This window comes from Mustela erminea, chromosome 15 (assembly GCF_009829155.1).
Source record: "Mustela erminea isolate mMusErm1 chromosome 15, mMusErm1.Pri, whole genome shotgun sequence".
Lineage (NCBI taxonomy): Eukaryota > Metazoa > Chordata > Mammalia > Carnivora > Mustelidae > Mustela > Mustela erminea.
Genome location: NC_045628.1, coordinates 3,441,889 through 3,456,931, shown reverse-complemented (window position 1 = coordinate 3,456,931; position 15,043 = coordinate 3,441,889). Strand labels below are relative to the sequence as shown.

General features: G+C 46.9%; 1 protein-coding gene across 5 annotated transcripts in view; it reads left to right on the top strand.

The window, feature by feature from the left end:
* MYO16 (myosin XVI) overlaps positions 1-15,043 on the top strand; it is a 584,648-nt gene that overhangs the window by 499,126 nt on the left and 70,479 nt on the right. For 4 of the 5 annotated variants that reach the window (XM_032314881.1, XM_032314880.1, XM_032314878.1 and 1 more), the window contains exons 29-31: positions 6,696-6,792; positions 11,211-11,457; positions 13,341-13,612. In XM_032314881.1, coding sequence (XP_032170772.1) covers positions 6,696-6,792; positions 11,211-11,457; positions 13,341-13,612 — 616 coding nt within the window. The remainder of the gene's footprint in view (positions 1-6,695; positions 6,793-11,210; positions 11,458-13,340; positions 13,613-15,043) is intronic. The other variant, XM_032314879.1, reaches the window with a different exon arrangement.

Genomic DNA, 15,043 nt, shown 5'->3' with positions numbered 1-15,043 from the left:
CTGCGGTTTGGAGCTGTTTCTGTTTGGAAAAGGTTACCTAGTAGGCACAGAAAGTGCTTCGCGTGGTAAAAGTAGAAAGAACCGTGTTTTAAAGGAACACAGTGACATTCTCAGATCCGCAGGGAGGGAAACAAGGCTGATGGGAGAGGGAAGCAGACATCCAAACACATAAAAGAAAGACTGTATTGTGCAGAGTCTTGTCAGGAAAGCTGCTTTAAAATTGGGAACAGACCTACTTCGGTAGGGCACTTGAAGAGATAGTGGGCATATTTTTGGAGTGCTTGTATTACAGTGAATGACGCAACTATGTCTGCAACTTTCGATGCAGCTGCAACATGAGATACCTTGTCTTCAAATGAGAAGTATTTCTTAGAATAAAGCTAGTGTTTTTAAAGTAAGGGATATTAACATTTTCAAGGACTAATTCATCAATAATAAGGAAAATAGAGCATTTTTGCAGCAAAAAAATAAAACAAGCATTCACCACAAGGTATTAAGTGTATGGTGATCATTAATAAATATATTTCAATAATAATAGGTATACAGAAGGGCAGTATCTAACATAACACGGACAGCAACTACAACATTGTTCAATACAAATTCCATGCGTAAGAGTGCTGCTGTCCCTCGATCACGTCTACAGAAGCCTTGCATCAGTTTTCCGCTCACATAGAGTGTGTGGGATGTAGAAGTAACAGTAAAAAACACCTATTTTAGAAGAGTCAAATATGTGAGCTCTTTAGAGATGAACAAAAATCATATTGTGGAGGACTTTGAATGCCGAATCCAAAGTTATATGTTTAAACTGCTAGGCTTCATGGAATCATGAAGGCTTCTGGAGGATTAATAAACAGGAGGCCATGTGCAAGTCCGAGGCAGGTAAAGAATTGGAGGAATTTGGGAAATCTGGGAGATTTGGTGGCCCCAGAAATATGCAAGGTTAACATTTTTGTTTCTTACTCTTTTCATTAGATGCGTTTTTGCAAAATGACCAAGTTCAAAGAGTTTGTTATATTTCGTTTTTAAAATGTATGTCAAGTGAACTATTTTTTAGTATCTGGGTTCATGTTGTAGCTCGTGTCCAGTAAAATCATTCTTGAAGTTCTGCTTTCTTCATTTTGGTGTCCTGTCTGCTGTCATCTTCTCCACCTTGATGGATGTAACTTAAGATCTTCGTATTTGCCTGACCTTATCCTAGCCCACTGTATCTCACAGTCAAGTTGAATATTCAGACGGGTAGACAAATAATGACAAAAAACAGGAACTAGCGCTATTCTGGAGGTATATACAAAATGTGTTAGCGACGTGGGTATGCTATTAAAATGAATTCATTATTTTGAGGTACACGCTAGACTCAGAGTTCACCAAGCCATCTGTGTTTTCAAGGGTGGACAGGAGCTTCTCCAGGAGAGGATTAGGAGAAAGGTATATAGTACGTGTTCAGCCAGAGAAGAAAAGCAAGCTTCCCTTTTGGAATAGCAGACAACATGATCTAGTTAGAGAACAGATATGTCTGAATGCACTGAATAGAGCCATAGTATAAAAAGTCTGATAAACATTTCCAAAGAGCTTGAACGTTATCCTGAAAATTGCCCGCTATTAAATCATGTTAGGCAGGAAAGTAACATGAGTTTGATGTTTAGAAAGATCACTCTGAAGATGGTTTTGCCCATGTCTCCCAGTCAGTGAATGGGGGACGTACCTAAAAGGGCAAGGCCAGTTGTAGGCTCCTCCTGTGGGAATCCTTGGGTTGCCATGGAAACCCATGGAAACCTGGAGGGTCTGTCCCTCTACCCCTCCACAGGAGGGCCACCTCTGCCAGCAAGTTTGCCTCCCCTGTGCTTTGTCTACACCTCTGTGATCGGAGGCAGCCTTCAGTGATGGTGAGGAGGAAAAGGAGAGAAGAGAAGAGTATCTTCACGGCCGTTGGTCTCTCCCTGGGGCTGCCTCAGGTTTACCTACGTGCCATCCCTGCGCCCTCCAGCAGCTGTCTGTGCTCCCTCAGCAACCCCCAGAAAGACCCCCAAAACTGTAGCAGGAATTGAAGCTTTCGAAGTCATCAATGACAATTTTGTGTAATCCTTTAAAATCTGTCACTTCCAAAAAAAAAAAAAAACTAATGGTTTTCTAATAAAAATAGCAATGACTATAATTCACAGATGGTTTACTTTTACAGGAGTCGGAATGACATTAACATTTTAATCTCAGATCAGAACACTCTGCCTCTAGGCAGGGCACAGGGAGAGGGCGCAGGAGGCGAACACTTTAACCCCTCCTTCTCCTTCTCTCTGGTCGTGAGAAACCTCATTTTATAAGAGAACGCAACTAAAATAAAAAATGTGGGTGACTGGAACATTTCGTTGCATCCAAGTGAATCCTAATTTATTGGATTTGGTATAGCACACCAAGGCAGACATGATGGGAGTAACTTGACAGGAATTCATTCCACAGAAAAAATTAAAATGGCCAACGTTTTTCTCCTGGTCAACTAGTAGACAATAAAAATATAGAATCCTTTTGATCTTGTCTGGATTTCCTGGTTAAATAAGATTCCTAGATTTATGTCCCCGTAATCCTTATCCTGAGGGATAACAGAGGACTTAAGAATACAGTGTGTTATTCAAAATAGTTTCTGACAAAGAAATTCAAAATACTACTAAATGATGAATTTCATTCTTCAAGGAAAGAAGAAGCATTTACTCTAAACATGCCATCTCTAAAAGACCAGCAAAGTCAAACAAATGTTAACATTTCCAATGGATATCTCCAAATATTGCCAATCCACAAATAAATTACCCGGTAAAATGTATGTATGTGTAAAGAGTGAATGAAGGAATGAATGGGTAGGCCCATAGGGTAAGCACAAAGTACGCCCAAGTACCCGAATGAAGAATTTTTTGGCCATCTGAAGGTGATGGTGGCCCAATACCCAGCCATGCCCACAGAGTCTAAGGCTATGCCTTAGCGGGACACCTGTGTAGATTTGGGCTTCTGTCCCCTCTCCTCACACTGAAATGCAAGCCCAGAAGCCTCCCTTATTACAGAACCTTTGGTTTTACCTCTGGAGAATTTTCCTGGGCCCAACCATACCAGAGCCTCAGAAGGAGCCTGGGGAGCAGGTCTAGCCCTCTGGCTCCCAGAGGAACATCTGCCTGTCTAGCACTGCACCCTCCCCCGCCAATGTCCCATGTCTCACGTTCCCACCCAGCTCTTCCCTTGCCATTGTCCCAATCCATGGATCTCAGGAAGGACTCCTTTTATCCTGCCTGCAAGACAAGCAGATCTGCTGTGTGAAGCACTCAGACCCGCCTTCAGGTCCTGTGAAATCTCTAAGATGCTGTGAAAAAACCCTACTGCCTCCATATTTACGCCCCTTCTAATTTAGCCTCCATATGCGAACTGGAAAGTGGACGTTCCTGAAAATACTGTCAGGAGGTTTCACTTTTTCTCACTTCCTTTGTCTCAGTGGGGGAGTGGGGCTAGCTGACTCATTGCTCCCCAGCCTTCTGTCTTACGTCTACACCACTTGTAGACTATCTTCACCCCACTTTTCTTTCCTCGCCCCCATGATTTGTCCTATCACCTACTGGCTGCCATGACTTCTATCCGGTTTGCTGAATGACTTAGGGTCCGGCTCATGTTTTCAATGACCGTCATAACTTATTTTCATCCTTAAAGACATTATCATCCATTGCGATGACTCATCTTCTTATACGAGGACTTCACAATTCCTTATGTTCTGTTTCTAATCTGAATCCGCCCTCCCCACATCCCCACCACTTGTGAAGCTCAAGAATATATCTTCATATTCTCCAGGAGAGATGTAAATGTATATGCATAATGGAAAGTATGCAATGCAATATAATAAATGAGGAATCATTCATAGGGTGTTCTGGAAATACAAGTGAAAGTCATCAAAGCCTACTAGAAGTGGATTAATGACTCTCAAAAATCTAATAATGGGAGTGGGGCTTGAGCTTGGTAATGAAGGATGAATAAGAGTTGGCCAAGACATAGGCAGCTGTGGTAGGTTCTTCCCGATCCAAATCATTGATGACATGATATTGTCTCACTTCACCAAGTACCTCCCGAGCCAAGTTCAACAACCCATTCTTCAGATGGTTTTAGGAAGGAACTTGATAAATTTCAAATACAATTTCAGGAGTCATTTTTAGGAAATTTAGCTGGGATCCTCTTTCAATCTCCCAGGGGATCCACTTTGCTCATATAAGAATGTCCAGGTTTTCCTGGAGTATTCTTCACGATGTGGCCACCGGTTACATGTATGGACCCTTCCCTCGTCACTGTTGGTGCAACTAGCCCCTAACATGGTTTTCTGCCCCCAGCTGTTCACAGGCTGCTTTTTCTGCTCCACATTCATCTTCTCCCTCTATCCCTAGACACCCTGGAGAATTCCTGCCCATCCTTCAAGACCACATGGCTGAGATAACTTGTTTCTTCGTGACTCCTACCTAACCCCATCTTGATTCCCCGTCCTTAGATGTAACTCGTCATTTTTGCTCACTGCTCATCTTCCTCAGGAAACTTGTCTTTGAGGACACCATCTTCCCTCATATCCCCAGCATCTCAAGATCTACCTACTTCCATGTTTCAAATGGCTGTTAGAAATGTCACTCTGGGAGCTCATTGTCGTCCTGTCCAACTCCCTTCTCGTCCAGCCATGGTCCCCATTTAATTAAGAGAGTGGAACTGGAACCTAATTGTCTTAATTCCATTCCATAGGTCTTTCCCCCATGTTGAGCGCCCCCCACACACACACCTGATGAGTTCCCCTAGCGATCATCACCGACTCCACCCATTGGGTCATATTGCTGGCTGTCACTCTTCTGGACTGCATTTTGGGACACAGGTTTGCATGCATTTTGCCTTTGCGATTCGGTTTCCCACAATGAGTTGCATACGACAGTCAGCGATGAACAGAAAGACGCCATGCTCCCTCCTTCCCGGTGCCTGTCTCACAGATTTGTTCCGCGGCGCTCACAGACAGTACCAACTGTTCTTCCTGTTGGCTGCCAAAATAAGTCAGCAGTTGGGAAGGGGGGAAGAAAAAGACTATGAATTATGGAAAATAACTCGGGAGAGAGAATGGCAATACAGTGAGAAAAAGTAACAGCTCTCTGTAGCCCCCCACCCAGGTGAGTGTCTCAGATCTCAGCAAACTACAAGAAAACTAAGCAAAGAACAGCCTCCAGTCAAGCAGGAGCCTCTGAGACAGGACAGTCGTTGAGAACTTGCCCCATTGATCTGACTCAGTGGCCTGACCGCCACCACGGAGGACTCAGGCCCCAGTCTCTTGCACAACCGTGTGTTTTGTGGCGAAGGGGCCAGCTAGGGGGATGTGACAGCTAGATGGGGCATGACAACATAGGTCTGGAATAAACTCAGTTTCCAAATAAAAAGCTTCATAAACTGCCTCTGGCCACGCATTCTGGAGACATGTCTGACCTATAAACCCTTCCAGTGCTTGACAGTGTGTGCACAGTGTGACCTGCGCAAGGTGTCATTGTGATGTGGGCTGGAGCGGAGGGGTGCTCGCAACTCAGCGACCCCGTGCATGCTCGGGAGCACACGCGTGAGCCTTCTCGTCATGGTGGCATTTGTCTCAAGTCCTAAGAAGATGATCCTGGACGTTTCACGAGGGGCGCCAGAGCAGTACTTTCTCCTAATCTAGCAGAACCTCACCTCCGAGCTCCCCAGCACCTCCTGTCAGTATTTACCAGGCTCCTCAGAATTATTTATGCCTGCTTCCCCCCAAAGCCTGCGAGAATTTACACGGCGAAGGGCATTCCTCACACCTACCCCCAGCTCTGGGAATTCTTAGACAATACGCACGACACCCAAGAAAATTATTTTGACAACGCATGGGTGTGGTTTCTCATTCTGTGGCTTGAAGACTTCCCTTTGGCCACTGCCTTCCTCTGTAGCCGTGCGCCCAGGCTAGCTTGCACACCACCATAGCTTTTGCGGACGCTGCTTTGGTAACACGCTTCTTAAAAATGCTGCAGAAAAAATGAATAAATAAACAAAAGAAGATAAAATAAAATAATTAAAATCCTTCAGAGAAATGCTTATTGTACTGTCATTTACAGAATCAACTAGATGGTTATGGCGCATAGATGACTTTGTCAATGACTTTCTACTTTGGGGCTGCAGCTTTGTAACTGTGGGCGTATGAACAGTCGGTGTATGATAACATACAGTAACATGTAGTGGGAAACAATTATGGAAATGACACATTTGTGTGTCCGCTTTATGGGGTCTATTGGTCTTTTTGTTTTATCATTTTCTTTCTCATAGACTCAACTCTGCATAGAGTTGAGGAAAGGAAAGAATCACCGAGGGTGGAGAAGGGGATGGTCTCAGCTCCTGGTGGGGTCAAGGCCTGTGTCGCTCCTTGGCCAGACGTGGCACGGTCACCACAACTCTCTGTGTGGGCCTTTGCAAGCATTAATGCCATGTGAGCACACGGCAAGCACACTTCTCGAATAAAACCTTTGGGATTGCAAGTAGATGTCGTAGCGTTTGGAAAAGAAATTAAAGAAAATGTACCGGAATTAACATTGTTAGCTGCGTTTCTTCTAATCCTCTTCTGGAGAAATCTCTTGCCTGACTGTTCCCCCAGCACCATTGTTGGTATCTTCGTGCAGTCATGTCTCCTGCTGTTTGTGTTTTAGATGGGAGTCCGGAAAGTGTTTCTAAAATACTGGCACGCCGACCAGCTCAATGATCTGTGCCTGCGGCTCCAGAGAAAAATTATCATCTGCCAAAAAGGTAACAATCATGCCCTCGCCTTTCTGAACCTGTCTGAGTTGTGAAATACAGAGTGTCGTAGGGCATCCCCGAGTTGAAATGTTGGTGGGACCTTCTCCGCGGTGGGCCCCTCCATCCTCGCGATGACACCGCGTGCAGGTAGGGCCGGGAGCTGAGACAGCCCTTCCCGTAAATCAGCGCACGCCTGCTTGGCCCCGCTGTATCTGGTAGTCATTCCACATGAAATTTCATATCAAAGTTTCACCCCCCTCAGAGTTTGGAAGAGGGACTATTCGTCTTTTATAATTTACGCAGCCACCACCTTGCAAATATTCACACTTGTTGATTTGGGCAGAAAGCACAGGGCAGGAAGACGTAGCTTTGAATCTTCACTGGGAACCACCGCCCCCCTCCACCACAACAAGGCACTGAGATGCCCCTAAGAATCATCTATAGGCCATTTTCATCAGCATCACTGGTACGCTGGGATTTTATGGAACCCTCCACGGGCCTTGGGAAAATCCTTGACTCTTCCCTTTCCTTTATAGAGACCATAATATCGGACTATTATCTTGGATAGCAGACACCAACAGCATTTTCGTGTTGGGAGAGATCCCGTGCAGAATTTTTTCCCCTGCAAAAATCCAAGAGACCATTGCAAATGGGCACATTAAAAAAAAAAAAAAAATCTTAACTACTTAACTATGCCACCTATAAAATATATATGCACTTACTAACATTAATTTTTAATTTGCTTAATGATTTGATTATATTAGATATCATAAATGATATCTGAAGAAAGGTAAAAGAAGGAGATACACAGGCTAGTTTTGGCAGAACCTGTTATAATGAGCTTAGCTCTCTGATCCCTCCAGAAATAAACACAAGCACAGCTCGTGGATGCAGAAATCGGTTTGATTCTGTTCAAACCTCTGTCCGTGGAGCCCCTGCGTGAAATGAGAAATGCTCAGATGTCAGAACTACCTTCCAAGTTAAACCATCCCTCTTAGCCGCCGCAGGCCCTGCGGGGGTGGGGCTGGGGGGTCTGGGCGTGGGTCTCACCCTGTCTACACACCCCTGGTGCTGGCAACAAACAGGAAGGGGACAGGGCAGCCCCTCTGTCTGACTGGCCCCCATGTGGGCTGGCCTTGGGGGTTCTCTAACATGGCTACAGGTGTTCAAGGGCGGCTCTTGGCTCTGCAGGAGCACACCTGCAGGAGCCTGCGTGCTGCTCATCTGAGAGGTGGCCTGACCTCTCCTGTAGACAGTCACCTGGACTTCTCCCCCACCCCTAGCCTCTGGCCCTCTGCCCCCAGTACTCTCAAGTAAGCCCCTTTTAATGACTCCAAGCAGTCATCTCTTTCATAACATGGACATCTAGTGCCCGAGAAACATAGTAGAGGACCCCGGCACAGTCCACCGTATCCTCCAGACTCCAAGGTCCCATGGCTGGTTCTCCACCTGGGCTGCCGAAGCCCCTTGCAGCAGCCTGGAGGTCAGTGGTGCAGGGAGCCTTGGGGATGGAGGCAGTCCACCCCAACTCTAGGCAACCCCTGCTCCTCTCTGGCTTATGAGCATCTGGCCCCTTTGTCCTTTATCCATGGAAGGAGAGGCTGGGGTCCCAGCTCAGTCTGCACTGCCACCATTGCAGTTCTGTGCATGGGCTCAGCCACTCCCCTGCTGTGCCCTGTGAGCACCACCTGGGGACCAGTCAGAAATGCAGAGTCTCGGGCCCCCCTCCACATTCAACATCTGTCCTTACAGCCTCAGCTGGAGCTGGGATGGGGGCCCCGTCGCCCAGACCAGTGCCCTCAGCCCTGAGCTCTGGGGCCAATGGAGAATCCCATTTACTGTCATGGTGTCCGCACGTAGAGCGGGATCCCGAGTTCTCCTGGAAATGTTCCCTTCCACACAAGGAGAAGAATGTGTACCCCTTCTTCGCTCAGGGGTGCTCACTAGGAACATCTCCCTGATTTAATGGCAAACAGTCAAGTGACTCTACTGACCTGAAAGTGAAGAAGACTCTAGGTATCCCCTCATGTTGGAAGATAAAAACTGAGACCGGTCTTAAAAATGTGACTTCATAATAAAAACCATAATTTCAGATTGCATAAATGAAATAATGGAGGTAAAAGTATCTTTAGAACTACAGGCTCTTAAATGCAAAGCGTTAATTATTGATTTTTATTTTTATATCTCTTGGAACAATCCCTTCAGTACTTTTCACTAGTGTGAAATTTACTCAACATTTATACAATCTGGAGTTATTTTTTGTTTTTCAAAGGTTGTCGTTTTTCCTTTGTACATGGTGAGGTTGGGGAGAAAGCCTAAACTTTAAGCATTTTAATATTCAGTGACTCCTAATGGAAGTTTCTTCCTGACCCTACATGTTCACTTGGTCCTGGCTGGAAGCGTCAGGAGAGCCAACTTTTAACTTGTCTGAAAGAGAACAAGTATTGGTGATCGATTGTGACAGATTTATTTTTACGAGTTGCCTCTAACTGAGGAAAGCAAGTTTCAGCAGTTGGGATATCATGTTTAAAGAATCTTTAAAGGCTGCAGAAGTGCATGTGAGAAGACAGAGTCCCCGGATGTGGGACAAGGGCCCCCAGTGAATGTCCGTGCAGTGAATAGCTCTTCTCTCACGGGGTCACAAAACGTCCACCGTGGCCACATTAATCTTCCCTTTATTCTGAAAGATTAACATCTTGAATACACCCTCACCTTCACCCTTGCAAAAGTCAATGTCTCAGGTTTTTTTTACTGTACCAGGAACGAGCGAGCAAACGGTCGCATTTGAGCTCTTTTATCTCTCAGGCCCACGGCATGGTTGACGCTTCTGCCTTTTACGCTGCATTTTTCATTCCTGGAAGTCTGATCATACCTTTCACTGCTAATTCTTTTCCCCCTTTAGATGGGTTCAGCATGGCTGTTTCACAGTGAACTTCATACAGCTGCCTTCCAAAGTAACTGAATATTTAGTATCGCCATTGGGTCGGGGGAGCCTTAAGCATTTTAGATGTCTGCATATTATTTGCCTCTGGAGCCATAATTATGGAAAGTTGTGTTCGGCTTTCCACCTTCTAATCGAATAAAGGCATCAAAATGAATATTCTAGATAAGCCGCACATTTTTTCTTCTATTAGCAGAGAATAGTTTAAAGCACTTAATGTTTTACAGGACGTCCCCCCACCCTCGACACTATAAACAAAACAAAGTGTCTTTGCTACACACATCGGTTTCTTCCCCTGAGATTTTAGTTCTTCTTAGAGTTCTAGAAACTCCTTCTGACCTTAGAAACTTGGAATTGGAAGGGGTGGCGTCCTAAGGTCAAAAGGCATGGCTGGATATTTGCACCTGTTCACGGCACCCAGGAAAAGGGATCGTTGACCCTTTCGGGCACGCTGACTCCCGGTTGCAGGAGCTGGCCCGACCTGTGCACACACCGCTCATCGTTAGAAAGTTCTTCTTCGTGTTGACAACAGTATGCTTCCCGGGGTCGTCCCCGTTGGTGACCTGCTCTCTGGGGAGCTCAAGCAGCATCTGGGTGGTCCGAGGAAAGGGAATGAGTTTGGGTGCATAAGCACGGAGACTTGAAACCTGGCTCTACCCTCCATTGGTTGTGCTTCCGTGGAGGAAACTTCGTAGCTTCACTAAGCTTCTCTTTCTCTGGGTGCACAATGGAGACCATGGTTTATGAATCATCCTTCATATGAAGTGGGAATGAAATGATGGAGAGCCCGACACATGGAAATGCCTTTAAATGGTGGGCATCGTTACTTCTGTTCTCAAGTCTTAGCATTTGTTGCTGACATATTAGCAATTTCAAAGTGTGTTCGCTCATTTGTTTCTCCTAATTCTTACACATTTTTCTTGCTAGCACCCTTTCCCTGGAGAGCAGGAAGGATGTCCTCAATTCACACATAATCTCTTTCCAGAGTCTTAAATGCACTGCTTGTTTTTTTGTTGTTGTTGTTTTGTTTTGTTTTTTAGGAGTTCAGTCATAGTCTTATTAATAATTCGTGCGTGTTTTTGAAGACGACTTCCAGAAGCCTCAGCCGTTTCTGTTCTACTGGGATATAACGAGAGATGAGCAGTGTCCCCTAAAGTGGCCCAGTTGCTGCCACACTGCAGAATTCTCTGTGGTTTAGACCGGGTTCCTCCCCACTGACCTTCTTTCTTTCGTCCGGACCATCATGTCTAGCCTGTGTTTCAAAAACAAGTGTGGATGTCTCATTCCTTAGGTTATAGATTTCGCATCTTAGGTGTTGTTGTTGCTGAATGTGGATCCCTTCCCAAACATGAGATGAGAAGCTGTTGTAAATCCCAGTTCTGGGCGAGATGCATCTGACGAGGCATCCGTGTGTTGGGACTGTGTGTGTGTCTGGGTTTCGCTTCTGCTCCTCTCACTGACCCATGATTGTGTTCTTTTATGGAAGTTGTAAGAGGGTTTCTAGCACGCCAGCACTTGCTTCGGAAAAGGAGCATCAGACAGCAAGAGGTCACGTCCATCAACAGCTTCCTGCAGATTACGGAAAACATGGGGTTGAAGACCTACGACGCCCTGGTCATTCAGAACGCTTCTGACATTGCACGTGAAAATGACCGGCTGCGGAATGAAATGAATGCTACTTACCATAAAGCGAAGGTGGACGCCGGACACAAGCCGGAGGGAGGAACCAGAAGGTAAAGGCAGATCAAATGCAACTTTAATTACCTTGATCATTGATTCAGTGGAGTCAAGAAAATCCCAGTAGTCCTTAATGCAGGGTTCCGTCGAATATGACGGTGGGTACGGGAAGGAGCATGGGCGTGCATGTGGGTGACTTGCTCTTCGAAACCTCCGAGCAATCTAAAAGGGTCCCTTCTCATGCTTTCTTTTCACGCAATGGATGCCCTCTGCTAGTTTCTCCGTATGAAACGGTTATCACTTCCCCTACGATGCTGCATCGCTTACTGTCTCAAGGCCACGGTTTTAAGGGAGCTCATATTTCTGTCTTAGCAAAAATATACAGCTCGGTTCTTGACATCTTTATACAAGAATTTCATATATATACGGTGACTCATAGAAACTTCTGGAAATCTGAGCCAAACAACGGAGAAGCCACTCCGAACACAGAGAAGTGGAATCGGTGCTCTGTCGGTCTTATATTTCCCTTAGTAATTTGTCAGTTTCGTTGCCAACGGGAAAATTCGGGGGAAACACTTCTCATCGTCAAGTTCGCTTTGGACGCTGAGCTTGGGATAGAAGTGTGGAGGCGACCTGGTGCTTCTCCAACTTACCGGTCTTGCCTCTCCCTGAAGGACGGGGACACCCCTGATTCTCGGGCCCCCTCTCGGGGACCTGGGTCCTCCCTCGGCGTCAAGCAGGTGTTTGTTTTTCCGTAGAAACTTGGCATGAGCTGGTCGTTTCTCACGGAAAATGACTCCCCTTCGCCTCGGCTGCCTGTGTCAAATGATTTTTTATTAAAGATGAAATGGCGATGTGTCTCTCGCTAATTAGCTTCAAATATCTCCGTGATTAAATACTGAAAAACTTCCCTTTATACGGAAAACTGTAATTAAACATTACAGGGAAAACAAATTATTCACTGAGTGCCCTGCTTTCATCTGAGGCTAGTTCATCTTCTACACGGGTGTCTGGCTCTGCCTCGTGGTGGCTCCCCCACCCCGGCTGGTGTGCTGTCACACAAAGATATAATTACAAACACAAATGCTCAGAGACTCCTTGTGCGATGAACGCATGGCATCTCCCTGGTACACGATTACATTGACGTGTGAAGCCAGAAGGGACTTTTTTTTAAACCAGATAACTATTAATTTTATCTGACTTCCCGAATAATATTTATTATTTTCGCTGCTGGAACTCAACAGCCACCCCAATTTCCCCATTTGATTATGTATTCATTTTGCCTGATATAAAATTAAGTGAAGAAGTCTTTTCCCATTTATTTATTGACTACCAGCGGTTCGCTTGGCATTGTACACACCGATGGGGGAACCGAACAAAAATAATCATTCTGCCCATCATTAAATAATTGCTCGTGGAGTTTCACTGGCAAGGAGAAAAGGGGAGAGAGAGAGAGAGAAAGAAGCGTAAACCATTGCTGGTGTTAAGTCAAGAGCGTACTCTTTGGCAGTGGGAGACGGTGATGAACTCCCCGCATTTGATGCATCAGTAACTCTCTATTAAGACGGATTTCCCAGAAATTATCATTCAGATTGAAATTCTGGTTTTTTGATTTGCTTAATAATCAGAGTGTGAAAAATTCATTCAGCGAGCGCCTGGTAGAAAACGTGGCTGTCTGTGAGCAGTGCAGCGCGGGCTGAGGTTCTCCGAGTCGCCGCGACGGTCCGCACCGTGCTCATGCGGCCGCGAGCGGCCGGGGAGGGTGGGCAGTGTTCCCCGGGTGCGGCCGGTCCCAGAGCACGAGACCCGCATCCTCGGACCCCAGGGGAAGGCCGTTCACCAAAAAACCAGATTATGTCTGCGTGAGCGGGTTCATTGTGACCGTCTCAATAACGCATCTGGGCCCCCCGCCGGGCGCTCTTTGTGTTCTGTCCCCCAGAGCCGAAGATAGGGCTGGACCGAGGCACTGCCACTACAGCTCCGTCCCGGGCCCGCTGGCGGCGGACGGCCTGATCCAGGCCCTGGCTGGCCCGTCCGCCCGCTCTCCGTCTCTGCACTCGGTGTCCAGCCTGGATGACGGCAGCGGCCTCCCCTCCCCACGGAAACAGCCTCCGCCCAAGCCCAAGAGGGACCCCACGACGCGGCTGAGCGCCTCCTATGAGGCCGTGAGCGCCTGCCTGTGGGCGGCGGCCCGGGAGTCAGCAGGTGAAGGTCAGCAGGGGGAAGGAGGGGGCGCCTGGTCGGGGCCTGGGGCTCTGCCTTCCGGTGTCTGAATGCGCCAGCAGCATCGCTGCCCTAATCTGTTTCTGACAGAAATAAGTCCTGCTGTCAGCTTGCCGGCAGCTCTTTCATCATTCAGTATAAATCACATGTGTTCAGCGCCCCCGGGGTGTCGGGGCAGAGCTACTTGTGTATCGTTGACTCACTCTCCCTACCCATCAGCATCGTCAGTGCGGGCGGGGGGCCTCGGACCAGAGCACGCCAGGGTGTCTGTCCTTGTCCGGGAACATGTTCACTGATTACAAGCCTGAAATCTCACAATGGCTAGTTCATGTGACTGTCACCGCCTAATTACTCATTTTTCAAAGAGTGAAAACAGAGGCAGGACGTGTGGGCAGAGCAGGTACTGACCGCAGAGTTCTGTACCCCCTGCCCACAGGTAGGCCCTGTCGTAAGCCCAGGATACATCCTATCTGAAACAAAAGGATCGTCTTTCCTCACGGGGTTTGCGTTCTCGTGTGGGAAGACGGATGCTCGACACAGAGAACAAGTCAGTACATAAGGTATTTCGGCGTATCACGGCTTCAGAGAAAACGTACACCAGGTAGGGGAGGAGGTGCAGGGCGGGGGGTGAAACTCTACAACGAATGGTGTGCAGGTTCCGCTAGAGAAACTTCCACCTGGACACGGGATGGATCACAATTCCTTCCATCAGCAGAGGAGCCAAGAATACGAAATCATGGTGAAGCCACGCACCCATCTGCGGGAGGAGATGGGTAATAGCAGGGGACAGTGGAAAGACTGTGGCTCCGACGCCATGAGCAGTGAAAGCTCCAGCTAGCAGGAAAGATGCTTCATCATCACTTTCAGAAAGAATGGATTTTTTAAAGCTTTTTTTTTTTTTAGAATTTTTAAAAAATTTTTATTTATTTATCTGACAGAGAGAGATCACAAGTAGGCAGAGAGGCAGGCAGAGGGAAAGGGAGCCCGATGCAGGGCTCAATCCCAAGACCCTGAGACCATGACCTGAGCTGAAGGCAGGTGCCCCGAAAGAATGGATTTCTAAGAGAATATTTAATTTTTTAAAAAAAAGGCCATCAGTACAGTAATGTAGAGTCATGTCATGATAATACAGGGATGTAGGAGATGTAGGAGAAATTCCTCAGTTTGGGGAGAGGCGTGCAAGTGTGTTTCCAAGGTCACGGCACCAAAAACAGCTACGAAAGTTGAAAGCAGCTTCAGGGAAATCTCGGGAGGACAGGCTCGGGGCGACATCAGGGCGAGCGCAGACCCAGGGTTAGCGCCGGATCAACGGAGATGTAGGACCTCCTCCGACGCCCCAATGAACCACAAGAGGCTGTCGTCTAAACAGACCGTAAACCCACTCCCGGGGCAAGGGGGTGCTTCCCATTTCCAGCCCTA